General features: G+C 32.9%; 1 protein-coding gene across 2 annotated transcripts in view; it reads right to left on the reverse strand.

Annotated features, from left to right (window-relative positions):
- Positions 1-2,302: 2,302 nt before the first annotated feature.
- Positions 2,303-23,716, reverse strand: part of LOC115215250 (TSC22 domain family protein 1) — a 142,339-nt gene continuing 120,925 nt past the window's right edge. For both annotated transcript variants that reach the window (XM_029784492.2, XM_029784490.2), the window contains 2 exons: positions 10,435-10,480; positions 2,303-4,544 (listed from right to left, as the gene is read on the reverse strand). In XM_029784492.2, coding sequence (XP_029640352.1) covers positions 4,350-4,544; positions 10,435-10,480 — 241 coding nt within the window. In that variant the 3' untranslated portion in view covers positions 2,303-4,349. The remainder of the gene's footprint in view (positions 4,545-10,434; positions 10,481-23,716) is intronic.

The following is a 23,716-nucleotide window of genomic DNA, read 5'->3' on the forward strand; positions in this document are numbered from 1 at the left end:
CATCAACAGCTGATGCTGGTTCCCAACCAAGTGCTTTATAATGTTGAGGAACAGATGATAGTCAGATGTGGACAAATCCAGTAGGGAGGGTGACCAACCAGTTCAAAGCCACAGTCATGCACAATTCTCCAGCAAGGATTTACATGCTAGAGAATTGTCCTCATGAAACAAGACCATTTCATCAGTTTTCCTGGGTGTTTGGTCTTGATAGCTTTTTGTAATTGCCTCAGCAGGTTGGCAGAGTACCATGGCCCTTTTGAAGATAGTCAATAAACACAATGCCTTCTGCATCCCAAAAAATTGTGGCCATCATGTTCCCAGTAGATGAAATGATCTTGGTCTTCTTTGGAGCATTTAAGGAGAAGTGTTTCCACTGCATGGAATGTCCCTTTGTCACTGGCTCAAAGTGATAAACCCAACACTCATCCTGACTTAGGAAGCGTTCAAGGAAACCAACTAGATCTGCCTCAAGCAATTTCAGATTTTCCTCTGATGTGATCAGCCTGGTGTGCTTTTGATCAGGTGTCAGATGTGATACCCACCAAGCAGAAACCTTCATCATGCCAAGTTCATCATGTACAATATTTTCAACTCTCTCATGGGACATGCTAATAGCTGGAGTGTCATCCCATAACACAGCAGCCTTGTTTGACTATTTTCAAGAGTAGTCGCCACTAGTTACTTCTGAAGTCTTCTTTGAACAGTGAAATTACCTGGAAAGAAACAATGCATTTATTAATAAGAAGGGTTGGAATTAACGCCTGCAAGATTTCACAGCTCTAACATCACTCCTTCATAGCCAGCCTATAAACTTTTCAGCCCACCTTCATAAATACAAATTTAAATATTATCTTTTGCACATAAAATGTCCAAACATTTTAGCCTATGAAGCAAGTAGTAAAAATGAGATCAAGAAAATGTGGACAGCACGCAAGTCATGAAATAGGAATTTCAAAATTGAATGTCTATTTTTGGAATGTAATTTTTCCAATGACAGTGCTTCAAAATGTGATAGTTTATTCTCTCAATGAAGATGATTTACACCAAAGAAGGGAGTTTTACAAGTGGCACTTGACAAATCGTGTAGTAGAAGTACAAAATTTGCTTGGAGTGATGAGGCTACATTCAAATTAAATGGCTCAACTGCCACAATTGCACCAACTAGGGTGCCTGAGAATCCACATAATTTGGAGGAAAATCATATTAATCTATCAGGAATTACTGTATGGTGGGGCACCTATTGTGACTAGTCCCATTTACTTGAACTTTCTGCAACATGTTCTGTCATGCCAAGCATTCAAGAAGGTGTTGAAGATATGGAATTATATTTCCAAGATGGGGCACTCCACACTACCACAGCAATGTAAGAGTCAACCTTGATGAAATTTTGCCAAACAGGTCAATTAGATGAAGAGATTCAGCAGAATACCCTCCATGTTCACTGGAATGCTTAGAAAATAAAGTTTGCAGTACAAAGTCAGCAACAGTCAAACTGAGAGCAGCCATTGAATTAGAATGTGCTCAAATACCAAATGAAATGCTTCTTGATGTCTGCAATTCCATTGCTTTGCATTATCAGCAGTGCCTGGAGCAGACCAGTCATCAGTTTGGAAACAAGAATTCATTAAAAAAAAATTAAATTCTGTCTGTAGATGATATTAAATTTTGAAAATGAAATGTATTTCAATAAACACTAACTTTATAATCATTCAATGAGTGTATACATTTTCTTGGGACACCATGTGTGTGTACACACACACATACAACCAGTTTCCCCTCTACTAAATTCGCCCCACAAGAGTTTGATAGGCCCTGGTCTATTGTAGAAGACACTTGCCTAAGGTCACACAGTGGACCCAAACTAAAAAACTATGTAGTTGAAAATTTAAAAATCGTACTTTACATAAATAGAACTTTCCTGTTAAGCAAAGGCACACCTTAGAAAGAGAACGCTTATATTAGATTTCTTCCACACACCCCCATAAACAGCTAGTAGCATATTCCCATAATGCTGTCAGCTATCAAAATATTTCTATAAATATGTTGCACACACTGGTAGTCTCCAGTGTATAAATGACTTCCTAGTATTGTGTTAATGTATTACAGTAAATCAATGAAGGAGGAGAATAAAGCTCTAGTCTCACTATGGCTACTGTTAAAAAATTTAAGGAACACCCATAAATTTTCTTTCGTTTAGAAAACATCAGTAATGATGAATCACCAAATAGAATTTCTCACTGAACAGAAACAAGAAATATTGTTTGGAAAAAAGCATTTTTGTAAAATAAGGTAAAGAGTAGAATTTAATAAAAATCTTCAGTTTATTCATTTATACAAGAAAAGATGTTACAATGATATATTTGTTTTTCATGGGGGTAAGGGATAATCCAAGAGTGAAAAGTTGTTCAGTTCTGACATCTTATAGTTAAGAGGGATGGTGGGCACATATGCAAAACTGACTCCACATTTTCGGTATAAGAAGAAAGCATCAACAGACAGTATTAAAAGAATGCTGCCAGTTTTGTCAGCTGCAGTACCAGTTTAACCTCTGGCTTTACTGCAAATGAGTAGGATTTTTTAAAAAGATACAGCACAGATATATACACAGATATAAATGTTTGGATTGAATAATACATTCAAATGTATTCTTTTTTTTTTGTTTGTTTGTTTGTTTTTTTATTTGTTTTTTTTTTTGCCTTGGCTTTGTCCATTCATTGAATGCCTGAGTATAAAATATTGTACTGTATTTATTAAGTTTAGCTTAAACTTCTACACGTTGTGAGAAGTTAACAAAGGAAACATACAATATAGTATGTAATGCACTTCAAAAAAGTTTACATATACAATCTTAGGAACTGCTTGTGTTCCTGCTCACATCTGACTGCAAATATACCTGCAAGCAATCTCATGTATGTTGCAATGTGCAATGTTGTGTTATGTAAGCTGAATGTAAGTTGCAAATACATATCAAAGTCCGAAGACTTGTAGAATTGGCCTTTGGCTACTCTGATCAACTGCCATTTGTCAAGCAGTGAAATGCTCAGTTGAAGTACAAATGTAATTGTAGTAAAGCAGCACTGAAAAGAGGAAGTAAAACCAAGGTTTCTCCAAATCAGGTAATTCACAAGTTTGAAAATAAACTGCTTTTGAATTTATATTTTTTAATATAGAATTTTTTTTTAATTTAGAAATTCAAATATCACATTGTTTAAAGAAAAATAATTAAATTATGCACTTGCAAAACATTGTGGTATTAAGATAGCAAAGAATTAAATTATCTTTAATAGTAATAACAATAATAATAATTTCTTTTTAATATTTATAATGATTTTCTTTTCAATATTAATAGTAATAAAAATAAAAGCTGAAGAGTAAAAGAAAAAAAAATTATATCTACTGATATTCTTGAAATATTTTCAGAATAAGACCCTAAAAACAAGAGCACTTGATAATTAAATCAGTTTTCTGTAGAATATACAAATATTGTATAGCAATCAGCTTAAGTAAATAAATATTCCATTTAATGAAAATAGTATCAATAAAAAGTCAACTTCAAACTGAAGCCTAAAAGATTAACAATCTATTTAGATAACTATTAATCTTAATGTGTCCAAAAAAAAAAAATGAAGGAAAAGAAAAAAAACAAGGCAGATTTGTGTCACTGAACACAGAAAAGCCAAATTAATAAGGATTGTGATTGTTACATCCAATAGCAGTGAGCAGCCAAAGAGTTACATTTTCTCTGGAGTGAAATCAGGAAAATAAATCAAATGGTAACAACTGGTGGGGGTGGGGAGATTATAAACAGGTATGTAAATTAGTAGAGTATTAAATAAAATAGTTGGAGTAATTAAAAAAAATATATGTATTAAAAAAAAATTAAATATGTCTACGAAATAGAATTAAAAAAAAAAAAATGATAACTTCAGTGACAATGGCTCTGACATACCAACTATCATGCTGTTTTCAGTACTTGTTTTACTTTCAAATGCCATAACCATTTATTTACTCATTGCTCCCAACAACATTTTTTTTTTTATAATCAAAACAAAAGGAAAGCCAACAGTTTCATGTTTTCAGGAAGATGTTGTTCAAACTTTTTGTCAACCAACCCGTCTTGACATCTTCATGGTATCTAGCAAGCCAGCCGCTGTAGTAAGTGAATTCATTCATCGGCTTGAAGCAGTGCTTGAAATCATAATTTCCTATAGTTGGTGATAGAAGTGATAGAGGTGGCAATAGAAATTAGAAAGAGTATAAATCCAGCCAGATGGCATAGTTACATACACCACTATATCACTAGCTTGACATAACAGTGATATTCCTGCACTGACCAGGTAAACATACTGTTAAGAAGTGGTCGCAGCAGGTGGTTGTGGTCGAGGTTGACTTAGTTTTGATAATGTATCTGGACTTGCAGAAGTTCGCAAAATACTGTTTTCATACTCTAATTGGTTATTTTTCTCTGTCAATTCCTTGATTTGTTCTTTCAGAACTTCTACTTCTTCCCTTACAGCAAACATCAAATGACTTTTCACCAAGTCCTGTTAAAATAAAGAGTAAACATATTAAAACATATTCAAAACCCATCACACAGTTCATATTTTTTCCCTACTGCTTTTTCGCTCCACTACAAAACTATTTCTCTCAAAACTACATTTTACTGCTGTTAATTACAAAAGTATTTACACTGATTATTTTCCATTTAGGAAATAAGGAAGTACATAGATATATTTTCTGGTTTTACAATGCATTGGTGGCACACACACACACATATATATATATATATATATATATATATATATATATATAGAGAGAGAGAGAGAGAGAGAGCTTATAAACTCTACATCTGGATGGACTCATATTAAACCCTGTTGGACTTTTGGATTTTACTCAAAGAATATTGGAATATTACACATATATACCATTATGCCTATAAAATGGATTTACAAATTCAATAACCATACATATCTTACATCTATTTTCTTTCCTCCACCTCACTCTTTATTTGTATCACATACTTAACTTTTCCTCTCACACCATCTCCAATGAAGGGATATTATTAATTAATATCCTAGAAACAGCTATAAGACCTATCTATAAATGTTAATATCTATACAGCCTTGGTTTTTTTATCTCATTATGCAAAAAAATTCATATATACACACGCTGACATAGAACCAGCATTGAACCCTTTATTCATAATATTACCAAATCTGGAATTTAACTATTGTCTGTCTATAGCACTTATTCAGTATTACCTGACACCTTTGGGTCTCAATGGCACCATTATCTCTCATATATATATGAAGGTGCGTGGCTCAGTGGTTAGAGCGTCGAGCTTATGATCGTGAGGTTGTGAGCTCGAATCCCGGACCGGGCTGCGTCTTGTGTTCTTGAGCAAGACACTTTATTTCACGTTGCTCCAGTTCACTCAGCTGTAGAAATGAGTTGCGACGTCACAGGTGCCAAGCTGTATCGGCCCTTGCCTTTCCCTTGGACAACATCGGTGACGTGGAGAGGGGAGGCCGGTATGCATGGGCGACTGCTGGTCTTCCATAAAACAACCTTGCCCAGACTTGTGCCTCAGAGGGTAACTCTCTAGGTGCAAACCCATGGTCAGTGTCTGACCGAAGGGGGTCACTATATATCAAATAATGGGTATATGCAAATAGTTATTTCTAATTGTCAGTTGAGATGATCAACACCATTCATACAAAACCTTCAAGTTATTTTTATTCACAGAAAATTAGGGTAGCAAAAGAATCATAGGAAAGTAGCACTAACAAAACCAAATCTTCTGTGACTTCACAATGTTGCTACCAATGATAACAAAAATAATAATTTCAAACAGAAGCAAGCAGCTGCAAGAATTTAAAATTACAGACCAATTTTCTAATTCATTCATGTGTAATGTCATGTTTTATGCTGTTTCATATTTTATGACAAAATTCAAATATTTCCTTGTAAATTATTAGATTTCATACAGTCATAAACACATCAAGTGCACTTCCTACTAAATCAGATGTGTAGATTATATAATAACAGCACCAAATGTATCAAGAAGGCTGATTTTATACATGTGATCAGCTCTCAACTGGCATTGACTAACCCCATCACTACCACTAACCAGTTTCATTTTCATCAGGTTATCAGTTTCTACTCTGCCACTGTCAACATTGTACATAGGTGGATATGGGAAGAAGTAAGGTCCAACCTGATAATAAGGAATCACAGCTTTGATAGTGCATGGTGGAAACTAACGGTAACATGCTATGCTGCAAACTTATGCCATGGGAAAACCAATTTAAAACATAGTCCACACCCTTTCGTATATATTTGCACTCACATAAGCTAATATGTGTATAAAACATGAAACAAGAAAAAAATATCAACAAATGACTTCCTTATTGTTCACAAATCTTTTGGCATCAAAATGTAAAATAGTTTCTTTGGTGGAGAAAGAATTTGGCTACAAAAGGAATATTGCAGCTGCTGAGAAACCTAATTTTTTGTGCTCGTTATAGCAGATAGTCTCTATTTTATATCAAATACAAATGACTCACTATAATATAAGTGACGATAATATCACTTTAAAAAAAAATTATTCTGTATCAAGTTTTCTTTGAAATTTTTGCTTACCAAATATAATGACAAAATAAACAAAGAGAAACAGTGATATATGGAAGAGAAAAATGGTGAAATAAGTTTAAAGTTATTTGTTGTGATATAAGAGTTAATTTTAATGGAATTTCAACTTGAAATGTAGAAAACTACTTAAAGCATTTAATGTAATATTTCACAATTTCTACCAAGTCCCTCTGATAGCAAAATCTGCCTAATCTGTTCTGGTATGAAATAAAATTGTGCATAATTTCAGTTTTTGTTATTTAATTTTAAATTGTATTAATCCTATCTGTGGTGTGGATACACATTATTATTTAAGTGGTTTTTCTTCTTGTTCTGCAACTTAACTGCTGCACAGTGTCATATCAGATTAAAGTTCTTGACTAATAACTATAATCATCATCATCATCATTATCATCTGTTCAATGTAGTGATATCATACAAGACATTACTGTGTTGAAAACCAGTACCACACCCACTTCATACATTTTGTCGGATGTTAATAGCAGCAGCACTATTGAAAAATGCTCAAATTTATAAAATCCACTCTATTCAAATGAACATGTTAGAAATAAAAATAATATTAGTGCTAGGGAAAATCATTCAGCCATAAAAATTCTTATTCTCATCACCAATATTCATGATACAGTTATGCAATTACAAGTGACAAATCTATGCAGATGGAGCTACAATGGACAAAATGTTTTATCACATTCAGTATATCAGTATATGCTTCATACAATATATAATTTTATAATCATTAGAAAAATTACATTTATTTGTATTTCTTTTCAAACTGACTGACATGTGCATATCGTATCAGCATTTTCTTTCATGTTATTCTTCTTTATGTTATCTAGTTTAGTCACTTCCTAACTATAACACTTATCATCAATATCAATTTCTTTAAAAGACAATGGTCATCATGGGGCAGATTAAATACTTTACATATATCCTGATGTGTTCTAGGTTCAGCTCCTGTTGAGAATAACTTGCCTCCATCTCTCAAGGTCTAACATATTCAAAGAAAGCAAATATATTTTCCAGGATCTAAAACTGGATAGAATATAAATTGATTCAACCTAGAACTACCTCACTATAGCACCTTCCCAGCAGATATAATGATTTGATAATTGATTATTAACTAAAACTCATTCTCCTGTCAGATTTAGCTATTTTCAAATATTCTTGTTCCATTAGGATTAATACATTTCTGTATATTATTTGGAAAAGAATGATTTTTCTTTCTGCTATTATTCCTTTCAAACTGTTCGCACATGCTAGCAAACAGTAGCAAATAGTTAATAGAAATTTCATGTTATTTGCTGGAGGGAATATTGATTATGAATAGACAAGTATCTCTGGTCAAAAAAAGGTTTTTATATTCTTAGAATATTTAACAACAGATAAAGCGATGTCAAGAACAATGTGAGTACAGTTTACTAACTAGATACCAACTAATGAAAATTAATCCAGAAAAAATCATATGAAGTTTTATTTTTAGCAGCAGAAATATTGCCATTGATTGATCATTATTAATCTCAGGTTAAAATATTACTGTTAATTGATCACTATCAATCTCAGATTCAAAATGTAGTCCTCAATTCTAAAAGAACTGCTAGGGAAGAAAATGTGAATGTAATTTTTAACAAAGAAAAAAAAAAAACACCGATAGCAGTGAAAGACTTGATTCAGCTATAAGGAAAGCAGGATAAGAAATGGCATATCATTATCAAATATTTTCAAACCAAAAAAAAGCTTAAAGAGAGAATTTCAATTCATATTGATCTATTATTTTTGCACATGTGAGAAGTTAAACTATAATGAGAATTGAGATAATAGTTTCTCATTCAGGAAATAGAGGAAATGGATTAGGAAGTAGTTCTAAACAATATAGCAATTAGAAAACTACATTTCATAAGTCTGACAAGAGTTCAAAATTGGGGGAGTCAATTTGGCAACAATACAGAGAAAATGGAAAAAGCACTAGGTGTACTGAAAGAAAAGTTAAGCATAAGAGGAATTATATATGCAGTGTGCAAGAGAGGGGGCTGCACTGGTTTGGTCACACGAGCTGGAAGGATAAGGACAGATGCATAAACAAGTGCTGATCCCTTTAAGTGGACAGAGTTTGTGGAAGAGGGAAACCCAAGAAGACATGGAACAAAGTATTGAAGGCTGATCCTTATGAAGCAGATGACAGAGGACTTAGATATGTGGTGCATTGCTGTACTCAAGAAAAGCTGTTCACCACAACAGAATTGATATCCTAAAACCAAGGTTCCACATAAAACATATTGGTGTTGGTACTACATAAAAAGCACTCATAATGGTATCATGTAAAAAGCACTGGTGATGGTGCCATGTAAAAAGCACCCAGTACACTCTGTAAAGTAGTTGGCATTAGGAAAGTCATCCAGCAGTAAAAACCAAGCCAAAACCGATTATGGAACCTGGTGCAGCTCCTGACAATGCCACTTTTTGTCAAGCTGTCCATGCCAACATAGAAAACAGACATTAAATGAATTATGATAATGCACTAATATAGGGAATTCTAGAAATTCTTCAGACAGATAAGAAAATTTCTCAACTAAATTCATATAGAATATATGAATGCAACTTTTACTCACCTACAATCTCATTACTCAGAATGCAACTTTTACTCACCTACAATCTCATTTCTTTTGTCCTCACTCCTACTCACCTCACATCTTGAGGGTTCATCCAGACACCTCATCACCATTATTTTTACCTTTTCCCAGCTCCATCCTGATCACCTCTGCCTTCTTTTCTAAAACATGGATAGCCATGTAGCTTTTCTACAGCACTGGCACATTCTCTAATACTTTAACCCCCTCATCTCTGAGCATAAAGTTACCCCTATCAGGATCATAGTCTTGCAAGCAGCATAGCAACCTCACTAATGCTGGCAGCACAAAGAAAAACACCCAGTATACTCCATAAAGTGGTTGGCATTAGGCACTGTCAACATTGGCATCCATCCACATCAAAGTAGACAATGAAAATGCCCTCCCGAAGGGGTGCACTATGCTCCAATCTACTTTGTCTATTTCACTGTTTAGTTCTTTTCAAACTACCCAACCCAAACCGGCATGGAACAAGCATATTAAATGATGATAAATAATTATTCAGAAGGTTGAAGATGTTTTTTTTAATTTCTGCTAATTAAAAAAAAAAAAAATTTACTTTTAAATATTTACTAAAACAACCAATGGAGATCCATACTAGAGTAGAAATTTTCAAAACTATTACCAGCCTAAAGTTAGCTACCTAAACGCAGAATCAATAACTACATAGTTTACACCCATCACGTGCATTCTTACTACTTTCAATATGTGCACCACACTATACAAACTAAACATACGGATTGATTCAACCACTTTCATTCAATGTAGGCAATTAATGATTTCATCGTCTTGATGCCATTCCTAACACAATCCAACTATGAACAGATCTCTATAACTATTTCTTTATTCTACACAGTCCCCCATCTCTCTCTCTCCTTCCCATAAACATATATATAAACACACACACAGTGCAACAGTCAAACTTAAATCCATTTCCAATATAACCAAACATGTCTAGCAATACAACTTTCCTTTATCCAAATATGTATGAATGTTTTCAGTTCTAAAACTGCCAATTGAGCATTAGTCATCAGCTCATGTTGAGAGATGCAGTACTAGACACCTCAAATATATAAACAGTTCAAAAGGTATATAATCAATATTTTGAAGATAATTTTCCACATTAATTGCAAAGAGTTATTTAAAAAAGATCACTTACCATTGCTTGTTCTATTTTATTATCAATGGCTACTGTACTTGAACCACTGCAAAACAAAATAAATATATATAAGTATTATTGCTAAAACTTTTCACAAAAATAATGATATATAACAATATAATTAGTAGTGAGAAAGAGAGAGAGCTGGTATGTAATAAGCTGACAATGAACACTCATTATCACTAGTAGCTTTTTGTGCAACCATGACAATGTAACTTCAATCAATGGACAAAGTAGATTTTTATTTTATCACCATAGTACGGTGATCATATTACTAGGCTAAAACCACAACTCTAGTAACTTGTTGAAGTTTCACTTCTTATTCAAGGATAAAAAGATGCAAATATCTATGACACATGATAGTACAATTACGATGATGTTGATGTTGGTGATGATTTATTTTTCACGAGATACAGGCTCAAACTCTAGCATTTATTAATTCATCAAGCCCAATATATGTGATAATGATAACAATAATGAGCGTTAATTAAACTCTTTACTTGATTGCTGATTATTTTATCAAGATTTGAACTCATAACAAAGAGATATAACACTAAACATCACAACACAACCAATCCTGCCAAAGAATGTTGATAAGACAAGGCTTCAAATTTAGGGGACAGATACAGTTGACTAGATTGAACTCCATCCTCTCAGTATTTAACTAATGCTTGTTTTATTGACCCTAGAAAAATGACAGGCAAAGCCTTTCTACGCAGGATTTGAGCACAGAATGTAAAGGTACACAACAGGAATATCATAAGGTATTTTTTTATTTGACATGTTACTGATTCTGCCAATCCAAACAACAGCATCTATAAATTTTAATTATTAATTAAAATCAATTTAAAAAATGATTTTTGTAGGTTCCCACCACAAATTCTGAAGTAGCACAGCTGAAGTGCATTGTTTTTGAACAAAACACTTCCTTTCACATTGCACCCAGTCCACTCAACTGTAAACAAGGTTCCAGCAATAACTGAGAAGCTGACCCTGTGACAAACTAGCAGCTCATTCAGTAACTTATATGCCATGGAAACCAATTTAAACTCCAATCTTATGAGTCCTAGTGCTCATGACAGACCAAAGTCTAATTCTGAAACATTAAAATGCAACCCATTTATTTTTGCCATTTTAAAGCCAAAATTGTCAGAAAGTTAGTCACTTTTATGTAAGAGAAATCTTTAAAAGAAAACAAGATGAAAAGGAGTAAAATAATATATCTAAGAGAATATTATTACATAAATAATGCAGCAATTATATAAATGATTTTCAACCAATTTTCCAAATTTTAAAAACCAAACTATGCAGTTTAATAGTTTCAGATAAATACCACTCCTACAATAGAGGGTGACCTTTCATGAGGAAAGAAAAGAAAACGAAAAAAGAATCAATCCATTTCCTTAAGAATCGCTTACTGACCAATTGAAATTTAACACAACTCAAAGTGGAAGAGAGAATATACTTGAGAAAAAAGTCATATGTCATTGTAAAGAGCTAAACCATTTACATAAGTTGGTTTATTTATTTTTTTTATCTGGGTGGAGGATGTCAATAGTGACTAAATAGTAAGATAAGCCTTAAAGTTACTGAAACATTTTCAAATATACTTGACAAATATATATATATATCAAAACAGAATGGTTACATTTATAATAAAGTGTTGTTATACAATTCTAATAGCAACAAGTTAGGCTATGGTAAAGAAACAATGAACTTTGCCCCCTCCCACATATCCCAGTGAAAGAGCATCTAAAAGGCAACCCAAATATTCTCTTATATATTTCAGTGTCAGTCCTGTAGATTTAACCAAGCATAGAAATGTGGGAAAAATTTTAGTAGCATATGAATGAGGATGACAACAAAAATATTTCACATCCACAGACATCATAACTAAAGTGGATAATTATATCTTTAGATACTGTAATTGAACTCATTCTGAATGTCATCAGGTCAAAGCAATAAAAAAAAAAGCACATTTATGTAATTTAGTTATTGTGTTATTCAATTTACCTAAAAGAAGGATTTTGTCATCCACAATATCTCTGTTTCTGAATAGAATTCACTCAATAGTCAGCCTCAAAAACACACCATCTAATGCAGAATGCCAAAAAAAACATCAACAATGGTGTTTGTTGTTTATTTTTGTTACTGCATGACAGTCTATATGTATATATGATGGTAAATTCAAGACAAAACTACTGTGAGACAAGCAAGTGAGAAAGAGAAGGTACACACAAGGTGAATATGAGAGAGAATATTTAATACAAACCATAATGGTTGTCAAATGGGGATACTTAGTATTCCAACAACTTCTCCACATGCTAGGTAATAACTACTACACAGTAGAAACGGGGTGAAGGGGGGAGAGATAGGAACTGTGCCAACAACCATTTTAAACTTTCTCAGTGAAATTGCATACTTTCCTAAAGACACCATCTTCATAATCAAGAGCCACATGTGTAGCATATGAGGATCAAATCCTTCCTAAATTATCTCTTATTACATTCTTGAGTTTTCAAATAGTAAAAACTTCTGACAAATCAAAAGTATGATAAAGAAACCAAAGCTTAAATATACAAATTAGATGGGACAGCACAGTCTTAATAAGAACAAGGAATACACAATAACAGCAATTCAATTCATAAGACTGACCATATGATTTAAACTACAACAGTTTGATGTGCATTTCCATGTGATGTATATGCTTAATAGACTACTGTAGTAGATAACTACGTAAGAACCATCCATCTAATACAATTCAAAAGAAGACATAAACTTAGCTCAATTATGGTTATCTCTGAAGTTGCCAATATTAAAAGTATCAATGAACTTATTTTGCTCATAATTTTGCAGCTATAAATTAGCTCTGATAAGTTGAACATAAATTTATAAATCTAATACAGCCTTAATGTCATCGCCCAGAATATATATGTCCAACGTAACTGGGGTGTCAGATGCAAGCCTACCTTCAGGCAGATTGAGATATCATTAGACAAGCACAGTGCAGGCTGGTTCCCCCAACACACTACTCTAAATTACATAATTAGAAGGAGCCTTGATGCGTTCAGCTTCCTGTTACAATTGGAGCCAGTAGGTCTTAGCCACAGAGGTGGTAAGCACTCCATCAGAATAACTTCCTTTCTATTCAAGGAAGACAGATCCCTAATCTGGGATGCAACATGCTACATGTTCTCTAGTTCCAGCCCTGCTGCATTGGCCACAAACCCAGGTATCACTGCCCATAAACACAGGGAAGAGAAAAATAAACAGATACAGAAGTTTGATCAGCCACTATCAGTTTGTGCCGTTCACCATTGACACCCCAGGTATTCTGACCTTGCACTCCTGATTTCCTCTGCAAAATTGGGATAACTGAGGCCAATCTGAGAAATGAGACCTGCAAGGTGGGGTGGCTGCTGCAGTGAGTATTGCCGGCCATTCTCCACAACAATGCCTTTGCACAAAGTGCTGCTAAATACACCATTTTTTCGGGGGTGTACAACCCATTAATCCCTCCTCCCCATCTTGATCTATTATACTTTTAAAGTCTTTTTCTCCATTTCTTTCAGTCAATGTATGTTAATATAAACAAAGTTTATTTACAGTAAAAAACAAAAAAAAAAAGTAAAAAGTTACTGAAAATGTTGACTATTAAATTAATACCAGTGTCACCAAAGTTAATTTTAAGAACAACATTTACTGTGTTGTTACCAAAAGATAACTCTCAAGAGACTAAGTAAGATTATATTATATATTGAATGTAGGTGCAATAATATCAAGTGATAGCATTAAGGAAACCTGTTCATATTAATGGTGATCATAAACTAAAGGTTACACTAGATATCTTTTTTTTAATATGTTCCATTTTTAATTCTAAAGCAATAAATTTGAAACAAAAATAATTCTTGGTTTAGTGAAACAATCATTATGACATTTTCATTGGATCAATAATTTTAAAGCATTATTCAGTTTAGAATCTGATACTTTTTATTTTACTTGATTCAGTTTGTTGAATATAATCACATACTTTAATTTATTAAATTAAAATAGAATTTTTATAATGAGTAATAATTTCAGTTTTCTCAGGACTCATAATCAGAATTTTTTTTAAAACAACACAAATAAGATCCCAAAAGTATTTAATCATTCTTTGAATCATTAAATTAACAACATCTCAAAATATCAGCCCAACTATTCAAAGCTAGTTTCCTTTGTTAAACAGTAAGAAACTATAGAAAAAAAAAATCAAAATGAATAGCAACACACATAAAAATGCACTTCTGTTGTCTCGAGTTCTATGGATCATATCTTTTATGAACTCTTCCAACAATATTGGTCGCATATAAAACAGCAATAAAGTTAGAAATAAAGCAAATAAGTTCACAATCATCAAATCACTTAACCCATTAATGAATAGACTAATTACTATTTTAGAATTAATTACAGTTAAATATCAAGAAAAATAGTAAGGACAAAAAGTCATAATATAATCATTAAGCAATTGTTTGGTTTCATGAAAAGTTAATATGTGAGCAGAATTTAAACTAGAAATAAATACTTGGTATTGTATAATTTTCTGAAAGACCTGCTTTCAGGCATACAATGCATTGTTAATAGGTTATGAACCTTAATCTAAATGGCTGCCAAATACACATCAGATTCACAAAGAGGAGATCTAAGGCATAAGATGTATATCACAAAATGCAGCATAAAAATATATACATATGATGATATAATATGATATAATAGTACTTCAAACTATTAGATTTCTAAAGACACAGTAAGGTTTATTTAAAATTTTCAGCTAAATGATGCACATAACAAAAAAAAAAGAGAAAAAAAAAAAGAAAAATTAGGTGTACATCATTAAAAATAGATCAGCAAATAAGCAGAATGCTTGATTTATACAATTCTGGCAGAAGCTTATTTCAGACTGACTGAATAAAAGTGAATTTGTTTAAATAAATATTGATCTCAAAGCACATACACCAATAATCTTCAGAATTTTGCTAGAGAATCCAATCTTTAAGCTAGCTTTTCAAGTGACAGTCTCAATAGATTTATCCACCTATTCTCGGCACCTATTATCAAAACTATCACTAAAATTATATTCTCTGAGACTAAATCTTATTCTATATATCATTAAACTTATAATCATTATAAAAAAATAAATAAAAAATCAAAATGACAATAGTAACTTGATGTATTAAAACACTTGCTAATCTAAAAAAAAAAAGCTGTTTTAATACCTAACATTAACAAAAACATCTATCATCTCAAAGCTACACATTACTTGGAATTTGATTTTTATCTCTGGTTGTAAAAAACCTGATCTGAACAATGACATTTGTGTCAAAGTAACAGTAAAAGAGCAACTACTCATAATAAAACCAGCTAAAATCTAAAACAAAATACAATAAAAATTCAGTAAAACAGATTTTTATACATCCCAATATATCTTCAGAATAATTAGTATAGTGACAAAACCAAATTGATGATAGAATACTTTTTTAATTTTTAGACAATACCATTGAATCTGACTGTTTCAAAATTGTTGTGTAACAATTGACAGTTTCATAGCCAAAAGTCTCTTTCCTGAGTCATAGATTCATGGGGCTGCTTTCACAGATTCTCTGGTGTGTCTACTCCCCGGTAGATAGGATGCCAGTCTGTCCCAAGAATACTCAGTTTTCCTAGCTAAGGAGACTGGAGCAATGTTAAAGAGTTTTGCTCAAGAACATAATGCACCTCCTGGTCCAAGAATCGAAACAGACACACACACACACCACTGTACATTGTGATGATTCAGCCTCTGAAAATGGGGCCAAAACTGACAGCTTTTAGGATTGCCATCTGATATCAATGGTCTGCCATTCAAATGCCTTCTATTGATCCAAACTGACCAGTACCCCACCAAAGGCAGATCTATTCCCAACCGTCCTACTGTGTAATGCATGAGGTAGAGGTCACTGCAGATAGACCTGCCAAGAATCAGACAGGTTTGTCTGTCTTTGACTATACTACTGACAACAAGTACTAGCCTCTTGGTGAGCACTTTAGCCAAAATTTTGAATGAGTGTTGAGCAGAGTTATGGGTCTGAAATTTTCCATCACAGTAACCTTGTTCAGATCTTTCCTCAGCACAATCACCGCTCCCTGCCTCACATGACTGGGAATGCCCCCAGTCTGTTGCTAACTGCAGTAGATAGTAGCCTGAACAGGAGTGAACAAGTAAAGCATGTAGAAATATAAATCAAAGGGCAGACCATCCAATCCTGGTGAGTTATGCCTGAATCGGTGACTCAGCACATCTTCCACTTCTTCTGCTGAAATCAGCTCCTGACAACATTCAATCTCCTTGTACGAAAGGCATGGCGGATCATTGCTACCTCAAGTATAACACCCCACCAAAAACAGTCCTGCAAAGTGCTTCCAAAACATTGCACTCATCTGCTTGGAATTGGAGGGCAAATGGCCACTGCAGTCCACCACAGACCAAATTCTCACTCAGGCCCAACAAACATACTAGTGCATACAGCCTAGCTCAGCTCTGGGCATATATCCCTATCCTGTCACACATACTTTTTAACAAATTAACCATATAGCCAACAGTAGCATGTTTTGCTTGACTGCTAGGGATGGGTTTCAAAATTATAGTTAGGTAGGTAGATACACAGACAAGGATATAGAGATTGATAGGAAGACAGAAAGACACAGACAGGATGTGTATGTCTGTGTAAGTGTACACACACACGTAAAGATGAAGGAAGGATGATGTAACTTTAATACAAGTTACTAGAATATATTTTGAGAATTTCTAACAACCATATAGATAGGTGCAGGCATGGCTGTGTTTTAACAAGCTTGCTTCCCAACCATATGGTTCAGGTTCAGTCCCACTGTATGCCACCTTAGGCAAGTGTCTTCTACTATAGCCTTGGCTCAACTAAATCCTTGTAAGTAGATTTGTAGATGGAAACTGAAAGAAGCCTGTCATGTGTGTGTGCATTTCCTTGTATCTTTGTTTATCTCCCACCACTGCTTGACAACCAGCATTGGTGTTTTTATGTCCCTGCAACTTAGTGATTCAGCAAAAATGATCAATAGAATAAGTAACAAGCTTTAAAAAGTACGTACTAGGGTAGATTCATCTAACTGAAAAAATTTTCAAGGTGGTGCCCCAGCACGGACGCAGTGTAATAACTGACACAAGTAAAAAATGAAAGCAAAGATATATATATATATATATGCATGCACACACACACACAAATGTGTGTGTGTGTGTGTGTGTGTGTGTTGGGCTTCTTTCAGCTTCCATTTACTAAATCCACTCACTAGACCATAGTTGAAGGCTGAACCTGAAATCATCTGATAGGGAAGAAAACCCCTTAACCACAGACATGCTATATATATATATATATATATAATGAGGCAGTGAACTATGCTTCTGGCATATATGGTATCTATAGATAAGAGAATTTCTAAATTACATTTTAAAATTTTCCAGATTCACTGTTTTTAATTACCATCAAAGAAGGAACAAATTATTTTGCAAAAGAACACAATCCTATTATTTACCATTAATTTCTATTAATTGAAATGTGGGTCATGTGTTTTCAAAACAGTAACTGGAAACTAGAAACAACCACACAACAAAGTAATACATGTAATTAAATCTCATTAATAATTAAATGGATACAGTTTTTTTGTCAATCTGTGATTAAATATTTCTACCTTGTCTAAATGTTTATATCTTTTTTTTTTAAATATAAATGAAAATATACAGCTATATATCAAACCATTATCTTTTCCATTTGATTATTTGGCTACTCAATAAGATCTTATGCCATACCAATTCCATTTTCTAAATTGATTCCTAAGATCGGCACAAGAACACAATTTGTGGCAGGAGGCAACAGATAATTGCATGGGTATCAAAATGATACAAGATAAAGTTGTACTTAATGGCATTTTTTAATTCAGAATATTGAGAGCATCATTAACATAAAAGATGCTTTAATTTCTCAATCAGAAGAAAATCAATTGTTAAATAAGGATGTATAGATTATCATAAAAATATCCCAAGCAATTGTGCTTACATATACCAAGCATTAGATTTAGTGTTTGATTAATAATACACACACACACACATATATATATATATATATATATATATATATATATATATATATATATATATATATATCCATACACATATATGTTTTCAGCAACTAGGTTCACTCATGTGGCATTGGTCAGCCTAAAGCTATAATAGGTAACATGGTGGGACTGAACCCAAAATGTGGTTGTCAAATGAGTGTCTTATCCTTGCAGCCATACTTGTACCTGTAGAGTTTAATTATGTGACAAATGGTATTTAATGTCAGGAATAATAGGTAAAATGCAAAGTTCCTTAATCATTACAAAGATGATAAAAACCAGTTGACTGAAATGACGACCTCAGAGTACTATTGGTATTTATTGATGATAAAGGAGTGGAATGCATGTATGGGTGGATTTGAACTCAGAACACAGTGACAAAACATTTTATCTAGTGCGGTGCTATTTCTGTTGGTTTGTTGCAGAAATAGAACTGACCCTGAGAATTTCAGAGACATTAGAAATAAATTTAGATTTCTAATAATGTCTTTTGGAGAAATATCTTTTTATTGAATCAATACAAACTTTGGTTAATCAATAAATATTGAGCATGTTTTTTTTTTCTTTCTGTGAACACATGACAACTGTTTTTAATAGATTTTTACATCAATATATTACATATAAAATAAAAACAACTCACCACATGCTGATAATTCCACATGAGAAATACAAAGAGATTTTCAAATGCAAATAGTATACATAGAAAATTACATGAATAGTCCAAGAGAAAGTGATCAGTGCAAAAGAACAAAACTAATGGCAACCTTGGACGATAGGTAGCACCAAGAACAAAAGACTAAGATAATGTGTCTAGTAGTTAACTAGTCTGAACCAAAACAAAACAGAAAAGACACTATAAGTTCTGCTAAGCACACTTGGAACACATATTCTCCTACCCAAGGGAACTTAGGCACAGCACTCTAGCAAACAAAACGCACCAGTATGTTGCAGAGAAATATTAATAAATGGTTTTATAAGCACTGAAAACAACTAAAAGAAAGATTTTAGGCTTTTAAATCTGAAAAACTACATTTTAATTGCAACAGAATTAAATGTAAGAGAAATTCAGAAATTACAGGTTGTGTGATGTGAATAGTATTTTTGGCAAACAACCAGTCAAGTTAGTACTTCCCATTAAATTAGAAGTCATGAGCTGAGTGTTTAGTAATTAGCAAACAGGATTAGAGGTTACACACACATCACCTTAGAAAGAATATTTGCAGACACTTTTTACACTTCTAATATAAATAATTGAATATCAAAAAACTTTTTTCATTTTGAACGGAATAATTATCTTTGTTTTCTGCATTTTTTTCTAAGGAAAGAATTTAACAGTTTAAAATTTTATAGTACAATTAGCTAAGAGAGTTGTACTTTAATTCCAATAAAGATTAGCTGTAACATCAAGAATTTGTCAAGAATATTTTTAAAAGGTGTGCCTTTTAAGAGGAGAAACAAGTTTAATGAGATACAAACAGCAAAGGCAGTACCATATTGTCTAGTGCAGTTATAGATCATTAAAAATCAAGATATATTTGATTTTAGAAGGAAAATTATATCAACATATTACAATCACCTTCAAATCAGGTCATTAACACTCTAAGACTGAATTCCTACATTAACATGACATTTCAGATTTACAGGAAGGGAATGCAGGAAGGGACAAGAATATAGTTTCATACTTTTCCTATGTTATATTAAATTGCTACAATCAAAAAAATACAAATTGCTTATTTTTTATGAAGAGCATTTTTTTTCCAACTAAATGACTGAGGGGAAACAGAGAAGCATACTTTATATAACTATCCAATCCATGTGTGTAAACAAAACTGGTTGTTTTTTTTGTTTTGTTTTAAAGAAAATCACTGGCTCTCTGCATTTCCAGTGATGACACTTGATGCAGTTCAGGTAGATTTATTTTTTCACACCAGTTCCATCCATTTTGTTATAAATGTCCACACATACATTATAGATTTTTAGTCTCTGCCTACCAAATTCTACTCTCAAATTATGAATCAATCCAAGTTTAAGTCAAAAAACACACCTCAAAGGTGCCATGCAGTAGGATCAAGCCCAAAACTATTTAGTTGTGAAGGAGACTTATTAACTACATAGTGATCCATACTTATAGCCTGACAGAGAAAATTTAATTCAAAGCTGTGTTCATATTTAGAACTCATCACCACATTAGTGGTAACCCACCAATTCAACTTATGTTTACATTTTATAGTATATACTTGAGTAAAGATTCCTTTCCTGTACCTTAGTGTCAGTACCTTGTAATCCTTGTCTCCATCCAGTAGGTTGTTTTAAGGGCTGGTAACTTAGATCCATTTTCATAGAACTCAGCCCATACAGGACACATCCCGCCACAGACAAGGAATATTCCTAGATAATACTATATCTGTTCCTGACAGATGTAGAAGGGAATGTTTTGCTTAAAAGAAGACTTGAACTTTTTAACTTATGAAGTAGTAGTCCAATGCTGTTGTTCATCCAATTACATTACTTCTACATTACTGTAAATGTTTCAGAGGGACAGAAAAACATCTAATCAGTTTTCAACTGAAGACCTATTAAGATAATGTCACAAACCTAACTACATGTGGTTCATCACTAATGAAGTACGGAGCTAAATTATACAAGAAAAAGCTTCTGCAATTAAAATTTGCTTTGAATTTACAATTAACAATAGTTTTAAACAGAAAAAATAGGTGGGAGGAAGAAAATATATTTAAGTATATGTTTCTTTATAATCAAAAATTACTCAAGAAAGGCTTTCAAATTCAGTCTTGATAAAGTATTTCCTCACATAAAACGTCATTTTCATCTTACATACATAGTCTGATCAATAAGTATTTGGACTGTTGCTATAGTAATGAAGTAATGAAGCTAAAGCACAGAGAATGAAGCCACTTGGCACAGATTGACCTTAACCTCTGCTGTGCATGTGCACTAAGTTTTCTTGTTCTAACTCACTTCTGCTATTTACAGATGTGCTTGGAAGGAAGGTGTGTAGCATGTGATCATAACATTGACAGAGAAAGTTGAGCAGAGAATCTGCATCAAATTTTGCCAAAACTTAGCAATACCTGCTCAGAGGCCAATGCAAAGTTTTCAAAAAGTTTTCATTGCTCTCAACACAATCAAGATCTTGTGTAACTGAAACACAAGTGTTGTTTTGGTCAGCTGAAAACAGTTTTGGCCCAAATTTGTCAGACACGCCTCATATCCAAACCTTCAGTGATAATGAACTGTACTGTAACTAATCTGTACATCCTCTGATAACTCACGGATGGTGATCCAGCGATTTCCCCTCACAGCTGCCCACACATCTGCAGTTTTTCTCAGTTCTGCTGGTTGTGGGTCTTCTTGAACGTTCATCAATATCGACATTTTTTTGGCCATCTTGGAAATGTCTAATCTATTTGTACACTTATGTGCAGCTCATACACTCCTCTCCATACACTTTTTGCAAATTTATGTAGGCCTCTGAGCCAGTATCACCATGACAACTTTCTGTTATGGTCAATGTGACAATCACACACTACACACCTTCCTTCCAAGCACTGCTGTAAACAGGGGAAATGAGCTAGAATGTTAAAACTTAACGCACATGCACAGCAGAGTTGAAGGTCAATCTGTGCAAAGCAGTTTCTTTCTGCGTGCTTTAGTTTCATTACTATGGCAACAATCTGGATACTTATTGATCAGGCCTCGTATACACATTCTTCCACAAGTAAATGTTAGATAAATAAGGCGGCATGTTGCAAACCTGTATCTCATGAGTAAAAATATGATGGATCACAATGGATCAAAGATAAGAATTCATAAATTTTGTATTTCCCCCTCTACCAAAGTTGCAGAAAGCCTCTGCTCAGGAGCACACTATCACTGATGAAAATAGCTGAACATACACACAACACATGGAAAGGCACCTCCTGCCACTTTCAACATGGCTAGCTAGTAGAAATAACAAATTTCTACAAGTTAGCCATGTTATAACATACTAAATTTGTTTTTTTAACCCATTTGTATTGTAACTCCTAATGACAAAGATAGATAAAAAAAAAACTGCCACAATATTTCTTATAAAATGTGCTTTATGTGCTTCAACTGATATATTAAATTGTTCATAACTTGGAAGGATTTAGTAAATAACTATTATTATCTTAGAACATGACAAAAAACAAAAATCTCTTACAATAAAATGACTTTTTTTAAATCATGGAAGACATGATGTGAGGAAGGGCAGTATCAAAATGGTTGAGTCAAAGAGATTACATTTTAGGATCATCAAGTAGCTTGAAATTCAATTCTATTTTGAATACCAAATTAGCAGTAAAAAAATAAAAAGGTTAAGGGTTTTCAAGTAAAAACCATCAACACATTCCATAAGAAACAACAGCCAGACCTTTCATTTGCTATTGTTAACTTATTTTAATTATATAAATGATTTTTAAAATACACTGATAGAAATAACGATTCCTTCACTAATTTTTTACATGGATTTTCAGATGGTTCATTTTTTTGCCTTTTTCATTTATTTTTAGAACAAAAAACAGTTCTCATCACAAAATGACACACACCTCCTTAAAATCCCATTAGACAATTAGCATTTTGAAAATAATCTAAAATTTAACAAAAGGAAACAATTGAAATAAACAAGAGTTTATATAAAATGGATTCAACATTCACATGATAACAACTTGAAATTAGCATAGAAGAGACAGTTTGAAAATCTGTTTTAAGTAGCTTTTAAAGTTTTCCACTTTACAAGATCCTGAAAGAGATTTTTAGTGACATTTTGAAAAAAATAATGAATTAAATCTACATTTCTAAAAATATTTAAATCAGCATATTCTAGATCTTATGAACATAACTTGATTTCATTAAAATTCTATTTATTTCTATCAAAATGAAATTAAAAAGAAAAAATATCATTAAATTAATTTTACAAATCTTAATCCAAAGCTGATTGTCATTGGCAAGAATAAAATAGATTAAATACCATTTAAATATATGGGAAATTTGTTAAACAATTTATTCACTTATTCAATGGTAGTTTACATGGAACATCAATTAAAGAAGTATGTTTGAAGCTAAATGTGAAGATGTT

The sequence above is a fragment of the Octopus sinensis genome, linkage group LG8 (genome assembly GCF_006345805.1).
Source record: "Octopus sinensis linkage group LG8, ASM634580v1, whole genome shotgun sequence".
Lineage (NCBI taxonomy): Eukaryota > Metazoa > Mollusca > Cephalopoda > Octopoda > Octopodidae > Octopus > Octopus sinensis.